Genomic DNA, 14,324 nt, shown 5'->3' with positions numbered 1-14,324 from the left:
CCTACTCCAATTAAGCACTTGTTTTGTTGCCATCTCTACAGACACCCAGAATTAACTTTTAGCATTTAGTCTTTTCCATTTCAGCTTTGTTGATATTTCAACTTCCTTTGTTTATTCTGTATGCAGCCAGCTGTCAGGAACTTAAATACTTAACCACTTCCCCTGTTCCAGGACAATCTGAGAGATATGGATATGTCATACATAGATTAAACTTTAGGAGGGAGTGAATTCAGTAAGAGATTGGGAATGGGAATGGGGAGGAAGGATGGGAAACAAAAGAACAACTTCTGGCTCTTCTTGACTCAAATTTTTACTGGAGATCTTCTTTGTTTTGCTGCATATGAATTCCCTAGAATTCTAATTCTCCCCAGAAGACACATTTATTTACATTTAAATGTAAGTAGAGTACAACCTTATATGTGGATTATTTAAGATCAGGCACAATACAGACTGTGTTCAAACATTTGGTCAAGTCAGAAAGAAAGAGTTTGTGCGTCACAGTGGGAAAAAATGGAATTAGAAGTCAGAAAGCTTGGGTTCAAATTCAAAAAAATCAAATTTCTGGTGTTTGCTAGCAATATGGTCTTGAGAAAATCATGACCTCATTTTCCTTATCTATAAAAGGAGGATGTTGAACTAGTTGGTTTCTAAAGGGTTCTTTCCAATTTCAGTTCATATGACTGTTTTCCTGCATGGAAGAAAGCCTGGAATAAATCTACCCAGTCTGTCTTCCATTACACAGCTTATAAATTGTCAGAAAGAGTATTTGGACCCGGGAATTTTTGACTTTTTATCCTATTTACTTCTTAAAGTCCTCTAAGCTGATTTTTTCTCTATCATCCCCAGTGGGGTAGGCTCTGCCATAACATTAATACTTCTTTTAAACAGGGAAAAGTATTTCTGCCCAGACTTTGGTTGGGGTGATGGTAGTGGTGGTAGTGGCTGTCATGGAGTAGGTGAAGGTGAGAGATCTATTACCTTCATCAATAGCCAATATCTTGATATATGATTGAGAAGGACTACTACTGTGCTGTAAGAAAAGAGAGAGAATTTCAGAGAAATTCTTAGAAGACTTATATGAACTGAGGCAAAAAGAAGTGAGCAGAACCAAGAGAACATTGTACAGAATAAAAGTAATCAATATTGTACCATGATCAACTATGATTGTTATTCTCAGCAGTGCAGTTCAAGACCATTCCAAAGGACAGATGATGAAAGAACTGACAGAATCTTAATGCAGATTACAGCATAGCTGTTGTTGTTTTTTTCTTTTTTTTGGAGGAAGTGTTTTGAGTAATTGGGTATTGTGGCTTCTTTTGTGACATGGATAATATTGAAGTGTTTTGCATGATATTACATGCATAATTGATATCAAACTGCTTTCTCAAGGAGGGATGAGAGAGAAAGGAAGAGAATTTAGAACTCAAAAATTTAAAAAAATGAATGTTAAATTTTTATATGTAATTAGAAAATATTTAATGAAATATATATTAAAAATTTAAAAATAAAATGTTAAACTACAACAATCAAAAATATGTTTAAATATGTATTCAGAGTTCTATTTCTGGAGGGGATAGCATTTTCTCATCATGAGTCCATTCCTTATGAGTCTTGGATCAAAGAAACTACATCTCATAGTGAATTATTGTTATAATACTGCTTTTACTGGTGAAGAATCTTTATAGACCTTGAATGGCCCTCAGCTCTTTTGCCTTTGAGAGCCCCTTCTTCTCCTTATCCTGATCCTACATGTTCTTCACCTTCTATCTTAAATCTTCTCTGCCCATACAGACTATACTGATCTTTTTCTCTCTGTACTCTCTAGTATCAGCCTGAACAAAATTGTACGCACCTGGGAACTTTGTCTTTTCTTTATTTTTATCTTTCATGGTACTTAGTAGTGTGTTCAGAATACAGTGAAATATAGTGAAATGCAATATTTATAGAATTGATGAAAATCCTTTAGTGGATGTGGGCAATATATTATCATGATCCCTATTGGGGAATTCAATTTAGTGCCATCTAAACAAAGTTTGCTTTAGCAATTGATTAATTTTCATTTACAGTTGTTCTTTATTTGTAATAAACATAAAAATAATCTATATGAGCTAGAAAAAATATGAGGGTTCAAAAATTACTTTGGAAATTTTTGTTCAGATGATTAGGTAACCTCTAAAGTTCCTTCTAGGAATTTATGATTGGCTAACTTTTGCATGCCTTTCCTTGGAGGTTGTACTCACAACACACTACCTCTAGAGTGATTTCCTACATTTACACTAATAATAGTTGACTTTTATATAGCACTTTCAGTTTAAGAGCTCTTTACATATATCATCTCATTTGAACCTCACAGCAATCCATTGAAGTGGGTATTGAAGAGAAAATATTAATCCCATTTTACATATGAGAAAATGAGACTTAAATGGAGTAATTTCCCAAAGGTAATACAGATAGTCAATATCACAAACAGGATTCACACTCAGGTCTCTTCTGATTTTAAGAAATTCATTTTTTAAAAAAATCAATATACTAATTCTCAATAAACTGATATAATTAGAATAATATTGCTGGGTTTTTTTTCTTTTTTTGAGGGAGTTTTATTTTCTTTATTATTGAGATCTAAATTTGTTAGTTATTTGGAAAAGGAAGTTTCTTTAAAGTTGAAGGATTAGGAGAGTGTTGAAGTGTACAAAGTCATGAAAATTAGTGAACCAGATTTGATTTACCAAATCTCAATCTAGAATGGTGGATCTTCTCTTGACACTTAAAACATAATGGTTTTATGATAAATCAAAAGATAATACTAATTTGAACAATATAAATAAATTTAAGGAATGCATGTTAAAAAGATAAAAGGATTCTAGAAGAATTTAGCTAAATACACAAACACTGGAACAACAGTGAAAATAGGGATATTTGAACTATGCCTTTATTAACTTTTCACATTTAATTATTAAGTAATCTAAAAAAATAGTGATGGAATGAAGACAAAATATCTTCTAGTATGCCTTGTAAGTCAGAAACTAGGACTGGATAGACTGTAGCTGTGACCTAGAGGAGTAATTTGATGTTCTTCTGGTCTTGGTCAGAGCTAGCCTCTGTTTGTCATGTAATCATTAGACCGATAGGATCTAATCATTATTGGGTTATGGGGGTTATGTGCTTCTCCAGGTGAGTTTGAATGAAGGTCAGTGGAATGTAAATTGAAGTTGTTAAAATATAGTAATAAGCATTTAAATTAGGTGATGAGGAGGGGGGAAGGGAAGAAAAAGTAGCTCTGATCCACAGTGCTTGATTTTTTTTTTTTGGTAGGGTCATCTAGGAGATAACAATAAGAGATTAACTTTTCACTAGGGTGGAGAATGGAATGTTGGTTATTTTGTCCTTAAATTCTCTATCCCTGTAGTTAGAATTAGAAACTAGGAATTTTCCTAGAGCAGTGATTATTTTTAAAATGATTTTGGTACCTTTGTTTTGATTTTTCTTTTCCCCTTTCCCTCTCTCCCCTCCCTAATAATATTATTTGTCATATTTATTTTGTCTAATTAAACCTCTTAACATTTTCTTGCTACAAAGAACTTTGATTGAAATGGTCTAGGTACATTCCACACTAATCTGGATGAAAATTCCCACCCAATCTTTTCCCCTTTTCTCAATATTTAATAAATTAGTTCCACATAAAATTTAATGGCCAAGAAAATTTGTTCATCAATGCATCACCTGGCAGCCAGTCTTCTGCTGAAGAGCATCTGGAAACTTAGTCCTATTATAACAGAAATACAACTGTCTCCAATCTTGCACTAGAAACCTTCTTGATGGGGCCTGCTACAGCTTGTATTCTAATGACAAAATTTGTAAAAATCCAGGGTCATTCACCTTCACCCAGTGATCAGGTAAGATAGTAGGTATTTAGTGTAAGTAAAGAGATTATATTTACAATAAATTTAGGTAGAGAGAAGGAAGAAAGTTTTTTTTTTTTTCCAATCTATGAAATAACTAGAGCATTTCCATGATATCACACAGACTAAAATCAAATTTTTAGGCAGCTTGAGCAAAGTGAACAGAATGCTGGACTTACAGTAAGAAAGATCTGTATTCAATTTCTGACTTGGACAAAATCTGTATGACCCTGGACAAGTCATGTAATCTTTCTCAAACTCTGTTTTCCTACTTTGTGTTGTGGGATCAACTAAGAGAGTGCTTTGCAAATCTTAAAGTGCTATGTAAATGTTAGCTATTATTACTGTTTGTTATTTGAAAAGGCATGTTGTTATTCAATTTTTAAAAGAAGAATAAAATGAAAATCCACAAACCCCCTTCAGAAAACAAAGGTAGTAGAGTTTTCAAAGAATAATTAAAGAGAAATAGATATATTGATTGATAGACAAACACATATATAGGGACCAAACCTATGATTTCAGGGAGCTTGAATTGATAATTAACTTAAGAAATTATGAAACAGGGGCAAGCAGGCCTGGTTCTTGGGTACTCACTAGAAAAGCCCATGATGAGAGTGGAAAATGGGGCTGCAATCACACTTTAATAAGTCACAGAGGGGACACAGACAAGAGGCAAAAGGGGAAGATAGCAAAGGTAGCATAAGGAAAAGGAGGGGAAGGGCAGAGGAAGAGAGTCTCACTCTGTAATCCATGTAACACTAGTTTAGAGTTGAGAGCACAAGTGTAGCACGGACCCCATGGAGACAGAAATGCTCAGAGGCAGGAGTTTGAGGTCGTTTTTTTTTTACAGGGTTTTATTTTGTTTTTGAAGACCAGACTAATTCCTATCTGTGCCACCTTGGGATTAGTTCATTAACATAAATAAATCATTTCAAAATTGTTAGTAAAACTTTAAAGATGACATCCTCACAACATCACCGAACTATTAACACTATTTGGTGATAAGCTGGTCTTTACACTGAAGGTCTGGGATTTGTCTGGGATGTACATAAGGCAAAACCAGAAGGCACTGACAGCAGAGACTACATCCGGCACATATTACCTGGATGTGGATTTTGTTATCTATATGATATAATTTGTAAATTGTGCTTCATTAATCTTTGGGAAAATATGTATGTGACTTCTGGGTTCCCTTTTGCAATCTTATTTCCTTTGATTGCCCTTTTATGCTGGCTACTTATTTATTTTTTTATTATAGCTTTTTATTTACAAGATATATGCACGGGTAATTTTTCAGCATTGACTCTTGCAAAACCTTCTGTTCCAACTTTCCCCCCCCTTCTCCCCACCCCCCAGATGGCAGGTAGACCAATACATGTTAAATATGTTAAAGTATATGTTAAATACAATATATATATATATACATGTTCATACAGTTATTTTGCTGCACAAGAAAAATTAGACTTAGAAATAAGGTAAAGATAATCTGAGAAGGAAATCAAAAATGCAAGCAAACAAAAACAGAGGGAGTAGAAATGCTATTATATTGGCTACTTATAAACATACTATATTGGCTAGAAGGGCAGCTGTGTTCAGGGAGATCAGAACAAGATACAATTATAACAGAGCTCCCAGGTGGAGAAACTCAGTCAACATATATTGGTACCTTCACTGTAATTCCCTGAAATCACAGGTTCCTATCTGAATTAATGTTGATGTGTTAAATATATATATATATATATATATATGTATATATATATGGAGAGAGAGAGAGAGAGGTGTATAATCTTTTCCTCTCTAGATATAGATAGATTTAATCATGTCATTTTTTCTGTCAACATGTGGCCCATAAGGGATCCTTATGTATGGTTTGGCGGTCCAATTTCTAACTGAGTTTGATACCACTAATTTAGAGCACTTAAGAAACCAAGGGACTTACTTGTGTCACACTTGTGGTTGTTCAGTCATTCAGTCATGTCTGACTTTTCATGACTCTGTAAACTTGTCCAGGGGATTTTCTTGACAGAGATACAAGAATGGTTTCCCATTTCCTTCTTCAATATGTCCCCATTTTACAGATGAGGAACTGAGGCAAACAGAATTAAGTGATTCGCCCAAGGTCACATAGTAAGTATCTGAGGTCAAATTTGAACTCAGATTTTTCTGACTCCAGGCTCAGTGCTCTATCCGCTGCAGTACTCGGTGAGATTAGAGGTAAATTTGAATCCATGTTTTCCTGCCTTTGAAGCCGCTATTAGAGAAAAAGGTAGGACAATGGTTGGAGTGTTAGGTCTATAAAAGGAAGGCAGGAGTTCAAATCTAATCTCAGACACTGTTACCCTGGACAAGTCATTTACCTTTGTCTGCCTCAGTTTCCTCATCTGTAAAATAAGGATAATGTACCTTCCTCCTAGAGTTGTTGTAAGGATCAAATGAGATAATCATTGTAAAGTACTAGGCATAATGCTATTTTTACATCATGTTACTTTTCTCCCTTCCTCTAAAGGTAAGTCCAAGAGTTCCATTAGTAATTACATCCCAAGAACACTTGGCCTGCTTCCAGTCAAACTCCTGTAGGCATCATCCCAGAAAGCAGCTCCTATGGATATGCAACCTGGAAACTGCTTCTATGACCACAGTTATAGTTCCTCAAGACCCAGAAAATAAAAGTTTTTGCTTTCAACATCTGTAGCACTATCAAGTGATCCAATATATAAAAAAAAGACTGATATGATTTTACCAGTGGAAATTATATTACGAAAAATTTATTACCATCTGCTTTGCTGCCACATCCTAAAAAATATGGAATTTTCCCATTTTACTTTCAAATTAAATATGTTGTTCCCCACCAGTACCACCACCATTAGAATGTGAGCCTGTTAACAGAGACTTTAAATATTCCACTTTTATTCCCACCACTTTTTTTGTATGTAGTAAAAACTAAGTAATTGCTTATTCAATCATTCATGCCAGACATTTTCCAACAGGCTTAATGAATCAAAACATCGTATATACACCTGCAAATAGGAAGAGAATATATTATGCTGAAGAGAGCTTGGGATATCAATTAGATCCAGATTTTTCCATGATATCTAGGCATCCGGCTATAAAACATAAGCAATTACTTGGACAAGGACATAAACTTAAAGGTTACATCAGGGTTAGTTAGAGTAGGCAAACTTTAGCAGCTGGACAACATCTTCCAGGGCTCAGGAATATATACTTTGTGGGAAAGGGGGAGAAAGAACAAAAGTACTGAAATACATGTTTGCTTCAAGAAATAGGCAAAAGACAATTAAAAATAAGAATAGCTAAGCTGATTTCTTTAATATCTATTTCACAGGGTTATTGTGAGGCAAATGCTTTGAAAAGTTTACATCAGTTGAATTATCATGAGTTATTTGTTCCCCAGTCAGCAAACACTGAAGTCCTTCAATTATTTTATATTCTCCCAAAATCACATTAACAATATTACAGTAGAATCTTATAATAATACAAGGTTATTACAAAGATATGCCACATATAAAATCAATGCATACAGGATAAACCCACCAAAACCCAATTTAAAACAGGTGCTAGGTCTATGAAGGAGAGAAGGAAAAAGGGAGGGAAGGAAGAAAAGGAGAAAGAGAGGAAAGAAAAAAGAGAGGAAGGAATGGAAGAAGAAAAGAAGGAAGGCAAGGAAGGAATGGAAAGAAGGAGAAAAAGAAGGCAGGAATGGAGAGAGGGAAAGCAGAAAGGGAGGGAGGGAAGACAGGAAAGAGGGAAGGAAGGAAGAAGAATGGAAAGGAAGGATGATAGAAGAAAGGAAGGTAGGGAAGAAAGAAGAAAAGGAAAGAACGAAGGGAGGAAGGAATGGAGGGAATGAAGGAGGAAGAGAAGAAAGGAAAGGAGGAAAGTAACGAAGAAGAAAGGAAAGAATAGAGGAAGGTGGGGAGATAAGGAGAAAGGGAAGGAGGAAGGAGGGGAAGAAGGAGAAAGGAAGGAAGAAAAGAAGGAAAAAGAGAGGGAGGGAGAAAAGGAGATAGGGAGGGAGGGAAGGAGAAAGAAAGGAAGGAAAAGATAAAGGAAGGGAGAGAGGTAGAAAGAAGGAAGGGAAGAAGGAAGAAAGAAAGTAAAAAAAAAGAAAGAAAGTAAGGGAAGGAGGGAGAAAAGGAGACAGGAAGGGAGGGAAGGAGGAAGGGAGAAAGAAAGGAAAAGATAAAGGAAAGAAGGCTGAATACTTATGTGTAAATACTGGACACTCCAATAGAAAAGCAGAATTTGTTCTTACTCTTTAGGGGCTCACATTCTAATAAGAGAAATAACAGGCATAAGAGATTTCAGATGCAAATCATACAGAAAGGCTTTCTTGTCCTTGGGATGCAGCAATAAGGCACTCGATAACACATCTTCTTTAATATCATTTTCCATTAATAAAGTCATGTTGAGTTTCTGACATTGAGTCATTTGACATACTAAGAATTTTGATTGGTGAGAACTTTTTTTCCCCAGATTTTCAGGAGCTGTAGCAGCTGGGAAGTCTCTGGTTGCCACACCTGGTAGAAATAGCTACATCTAGCCACCACAAAGGTTCTTTTCTCAGTTGACAAATGCAGGGAATAAACTAAAAGCAAGGCCAGGGATCTTGGGGGAAGCTGCTGCTATTCCCAAGGTTCTTGGACTTAACTGCTCATTGGCAGCAGTTAGTCATTATATCAGTATTTATAAGTGGTTTTCCTTTATTAATTACTTTTATGTATTTCCTCATAACTTGATAAGCACTGCCTTATTCCCCAATAGGGGAAAGGGGGGAAAAAAAGTAAGTAAATAGTAGGTTATAGGAATTTTCTAAACCACTGTACAATAGTGAAGACTAAGAAATTTGGGGGGGCAGCTTCAGTGAATAGACAGTCAGTCTTAGAGTCAGGAAGACCTGAGTTCAAATCCAGCCTCAGACACTTACCGGCAGTATGACCCTGATTGGACAAGTCACTTGACTCTGCTTTGCTTTTCTCATCTGTAAAATGAGCTGGAGAAGGAAATGACAAACCACTCCAGTACCTTTGCCAAGAAAACCCCAAAGGGGGTCACAGAGAGTCTGAAACAACTCAACAACAAACAACAAAGGAATTTTCCATTCAATTTAATTCAATTCGGCAATTCTTTATTAAGCATGATTTCTATGTGAGACAATGTGGGAAATATAAATAAGTATAAAGCACTGACCCTGCTTTGGAAGAGCTCACGATCTAGTTGGGTAAATTATTTAATAAACGTGAAACCATTAAATAACAATGAAATGTTATATGTATAAATGTAAAATTCTCCCCATAGATAGATAAGCTGTTATAATAAAATAAGTGGCACAGTGGAATAAGCACTGGACTGGGAGCAGAAGATCTGAGTTCTAATCCTAGATATAAGGCTAAACATTCTCATTTTATTGACATAAAAATAGGAGCCAAAAGGAATGTAATAGTACTTTGGCACTTGCCCAAGATCACAATTAGTGGCTGAGCACTTCAGCTTTCTGGTCTTGGTTTTTTCACATATAGCATGCTGGTTGGTGGATATTTAGATGATTTTGAATGTCCCTTCCAGCTGATTCCCTATGAAAATAAAGGTATTATCTTACAATTTGGTCTGGAGCTTATTCCTGGCAAAATACAGGTTGGTGTTTTGTTTTGTTTTTTACCCTGGGATAAAAATAAAATTGTACCTTATCTCATATCTTATTCACCTTCTCTGCATTGAAAAATAAGTACTGATTTTTTCCCTTTTTTTTGATACAGTCCCAAAGTCTTTCAATAACATCTTTCAGTTGCCAAAAACATTCTTTAAAAAATCATGATAGGTAACAATAGAGCCCTATTTTTAGTAATTTATTGTTTGTTAAAAGAAGGGTGCTCACTTTCTAAATTATTACCAATGTCATCTAATGTTTTTGTATTTTTAAAAAATCTAGCTGAGCTTTGTTTCTATTTAAAGTGGTCTTCATTTATCTAGCAGTAATGTCTGTTATATTAATAGCTTTTATGGTTCAACTTTCTTCAGTGTATATCATTTCAGACATGTTTTCCCATATTTCTTTGAATTCTTCATACTCATAGATCCCTTTAGCACTGAATTTCTAAATCTGGTTGGTTAGAGATAACTAACTAGTCCCCTAGTAATTGAAATCCTGATACACATAGGCAAGAAGGTTATGAAGGCACCAAGGCTAAAGATGCTACCTTACCAAATGTCACATTGATTTGGACAAAGCATTTTCACTTCTCAACTAAGTTGAGAATTAACCATAATAGTATTTTATTGATGGTGGTGGTTTTATTTGTTGTTGTTTACCTGTTTGTGTGTGTGTGTGTGTGTGTGTACCAGAGTAGCTGGGTTTGAGAATCAGGAGAAGTGTTATGGTGACCTCTCTCCATTTTCTCTGAAAAGTGGGAATGGGAGGTAGTGGGCATTTGGCAGGGAGCTTAATCAAAGCTGCAGGTGAGCTGAAAACATTAACCAGAACAGCTCTGCATGACTGACTTCTGCAAGAATGTCACAGACATGCCAAATTAAAAAAAAAAAAAACTTTCCTGGCATAGAAACTGACATTGAAGTTATTGATTGAGTTGGCCCTGTGGGGTCCTCTCATACTCATCCATAGAAGAGGCAAGGTCATAATTCACTGTAAGAGGACTATTCCTGAAACATCAAGATAACTTTCCTAGGTGTCAAGGTTCTGAGCTACTAAGGTATAGATTCTTCTACTTTTAGAGACTTCTCTGAATAGAAAGGAATCTGTATTTTGGAAATATTTGGATTTCAGTGCTATCCAGAGTTAGGGGAATAGGTCTTTTTGCTGTGTACTATATTAGTTAGCTTTCACTGGCATTGATTAATCACTTTGATTTACAAAATTCACATGGTGAAACAGGTAAACCTTGTTAAAGAGGAAACAAGCATCTCTGCATTTTACCCTGGGCTCTTTCATCCTTTCTTACTGCTTCTTGGACCAGTTTTGTAGAGACTGAATATTGCCCTGAAGGTTAATCAGGTTGCAAGTCCCTAGGACAAAAGGGTTTTGTAAAAATAAAGGGAAGGGAGAAAGAAGCAAAGAGAGAGAGAAATAGGTAAAAAGGGAGGGATAACAAGAAAAAGGAGAGAATTAAGAAGGAGGAAAGAGAGCCGAGGAAGAGGAAAAGAGAAAGAAAGTTCGGGGATGGAAGAGAAGGGAGAAATGGAAGAAGAGAGAATGAGTAAGAGCATGACAAGGAAGGTAGTTTTGTAGCTTTCTGTCATACCGCACTGGTTTCAAACTCTTAAACTCTAGAAAGCTTTATTCCCCCCACCCCCACCCCAATTCAAAACTATTCTGGATGCTAAAAGTTTCTCAAATTAATTTCCCAGCTTTACCAGGCAGGTGCTTCCCGTCAAGCCTGCAAGGCTAAAATTTGCCCATTGGAAATTTGGGGATGTTTCAACTGCGTAGTCTCTAGACCCCCATCTTAAAGTGTGTGTGTAGGGGTAGGGCTTATCTCTGATTGAGAAAAGAAATGAAGATACTCACGGTTAGCGCAGCCCACGAGAAGACAATCACCCACAAGCTGCAGGTCTGCATGGTGGTGACCACAGACTTTCACACACAAGTCTCATCCCCGGGGGATCACAGACAGCGGCTACCTGACCCCCAGCTGTTCATATGGGTGCACTTTCCCTGGCTGAGAGAGGACCACTCTGCCTTAGCCGGCATACCTGGGCCACCCGCTGAGCCTGCCCCAGCCCCAGGAGGCTCCCGGGCGCAGCGCCGCTGCTCTGGTACTGTGGGGGCCGCGGGCTCCAGCTGCTGCTGCTCAGTTACGCCTCTTGGCCCACTGATAAGGAACGCCGCCGCCAAGAGACATCAGTGGCCAGTCTCTACCGCCGGCTCAGCCTATCAACAAGTAAAGACTGCCGGGAGCCTAGGAGGGAGGGAGGGAGGGAGCGCGGAGGGCGAAATGATGGAGGTCCTGCTTGTAAAGACTATCAATCTCTCAGCGGAATGGAGCTGTCCGAGGCACAGGCTGTGCCAGCCCCTATGTCTCTCCAAGTCTTGAAGGAGATGCAGTGAATAAGAACCAGAATGGATCCTGGAGATCAGGCTAGTCTGAAACCTTTTATTTTACTCATTTGTACAGGGGAGGACATTAAGTCGAGCTAAGTCCAAGTGACTTTGCAGAGGTAATAAGTGGCAATACTTTTCCCGACATTACAATATATATGGCATCTTATGAAAACCCTCATTTCTCCTTTCCCCTTTCCTTAGTTGCATGCCCAGAAAAACTTATCTGAAAAGAGAGTCCGGAAAACTGAGCAGCCACGTCCAGGTAACTATGTTCCTCCTCTTGTTTTTAGACAAATCATCCCATTGTCCGCACCTCAGTTTCTTTATATGTCACTCACAGGGATAGTTACTCCTCATCTTCCTCACAGAGTAAGAAGAGGCAACAGAAGAGAAGAGGGGAAAAAAGAAAGAAAAGAGAGGAGAGGACGAGAGACAGAGATAGGAACCATTGAAACGACTAGGAAAGGACCCCAGAAATTAATTTATTCAACCCCTTCATTTTACAAATAAAGAAGAGAGAGAGACCAAGGAAAGTAAAAGTGGGAGGGGAAAAACGGGAAAGCAGGGGTGAAAGACGGAGATAAAAGAAAGAGGAAGGTTTGAAGGAAGGAAGAAGAATTTAGCAGAACCATCAAGGAATCTATGTTGAGTTTGTTGTTGTTGTTGTTGTTTACTTTTTTGTAAGGCAATTGGGGTTAACTGATTTGTAAAAGGTCTGCTCATGAATTTGAACTTAGGTTTTTCTGACTCCAAGGCAAGTGCTCTCTCCACTGTGCCATCTAGCTGCTTCTAAAACCATATCTATAGAGCATATTTTAGGGGATAAAATTGTCCACACAGGAAATGATAACTCAGGATATATAGTTATATTGCCCAAGTCCAATCTATATTGCGAACCCAGCTTTTTCAAAGCAAACTAAAGAAAAATTACTTCAATAACCTCCTTTCATCCACTCTCTTCACAATCTTAGGAGACCTGAGATTCACAAAGAACCAACAAGCAATGTGTAATTAAAATAATCAAACCAGAAATCAAGCTTTGAATTATGCCAACTATGAACGGTATTGTATTTTGGGGTCCTTGTTTCTTCATTTAATTCAATTTAACAAAAATATGTTAAATACCTACTCTGTGCACAGAACTTAGCAAAGTGTTAAGAAAGATACAAAATTCAGATGAGACACCATCCCTGGAACCACTGAATTTACAATCTAGTAAATTTGCCAAATGAGAGGGTGAAACTGAGCTGAACAGAATTGAATTAGGGTGGAGTGTACAGGGTGGGGTCTGTAACTGGCAGTGAGTTGAGCATAAACCTTTCAGCCAAATGCTAAATAGATTAAATTAACTTTATCTTCAGGTGCCAAATAAATCAAACAAAACACTGTTAGCTTTATTAGCAGGAAGCTAATGTATTATTGATGAGCCATAAATAATGGGAAGAATGTGATTTTCTATTCTATAAAGGTATAAAGTGTGACAAGTTAATGAGCTCTTTATGGCTGGGGGAGATTTACACCCTTCAAAAATCCAGAGTAGCCTCGGGTAAGCACAACTTTTCCCCTTTAGTCTCGTTTTTTCCTCTCACATTTGTCTGAATCTTTTTAATATTAATGAGAAATAATTTTCCTAAAATCAAGGCTGTCATATAGCCAAAAGAAAAGACCAAACAAGATGTCTAAAAGCTGTATAAAAGATATATAGATATCTAGATATAGATATAGATATAGATAGATCTATAGATATATAGTGTTTGGCCAAATTTAAAGAACTATATGAATGGAAACTATTACCTTCACAGGCTTGGAGCAAAAGTCAGTCCCTCCCATTTTATATCAGTTTCCTCTCATGTTTCCGATTGAAATGACAATATACTTGTACCTACTGCCAAAATATTTCCATATGTTAAGAATGTCTTGTGAATGCCCTATATGTCAGAGCATTTAGGTGATACAATAGAGAGATCACTGGACTGGGAAAATCTGTGCTGAAATCTGGTCTACCTATGTGACTGGGTAAGTCACAACTTTTATCTGCCTCAGTTTCTCCAACTACAAAATGAGCTGGAGAAGGAAAAGGAGTCAAACTACTCTAGTATCTTTGCCAAGAAAATTCCAAATGGGATCATGAAGGATGAGACATGACTGAAATGACTGAACAACAAAACTACAAATCAGATACTGTGCTAAGTTCTGGGAATACAAAGAATGGTACAAGACATCTGCCTACAAGGAATTCACAGTCTAATGGAGAAGACAATGTGCAAACAGACACAGACTGGTCAATGTATGGGCTATTTTTGTTTAACTGCTTATCTTTGTTTCAAGAAAAAGTTCAACTAGAAAGGAGG

General features: G+C 36.9%; 1 protein-coding gene and 1 long non-coding RNA gene across 2 annotated transcripts in view; one reads left to right on the top strand and one right to left on the bottom strand.

The window, feature by feature from the left end:
• SCTR (secretin receptor) overlaps positions 1 to 11,688 on the bottom strand; it is an 82,702-nt gene extending 71,014 nt beyond the window's left edge. The window contains exon 1 of the mRNA XM_023499167.2: positions 11,440 to 11,688. Within this exon, the coding sequence (XP_023354935.1) occupies positions 11,440 to 11,490 (51 nt within the window). The 5' untranslated portion in view covers positions 11,491 to 11,688. The remainder of the gene's footprint in view (positions 1 to 11,439) is intronic.
• A 180-nt stretch (positions 11,689 to 11,868) lies between these two features.
• Positions 11,869 to 14,071, top strand: LOC116422404. The gene is made up of 3 exons (XR_004233017.1): positions 11,869 to 12,235; positions 12,945 to 13,035; positions 13,442 to 14,071. It is a non-coding gene; the product is annotated as an uncharacterized LOC116422404 (long non-coding RNA).
• Positions 14,072 to 14,324: the final 253 nt, after the last annotated feature.

The sequence above is a fragment of the Sarcophilus harrisii genome, chromosome 3 (genome assembly GCF_902635505.1).
Source record: "Sarcophilus harrisii chromosome 3, mSarHar1.11, whole genome shotgun sequence".
Lineage (NCBI taxonomy): Eukaryota > Metazoa > Chordata > Mammalia > Dasyuromorphia > Dasyuridae > Sarcophilus > Sarcophilus harrisii.
The sequence above is the reverse complement of the archived record's forward strand: the minus strand, read 5'-3'. Positions and strand labels throughout refer to the sequence as shown.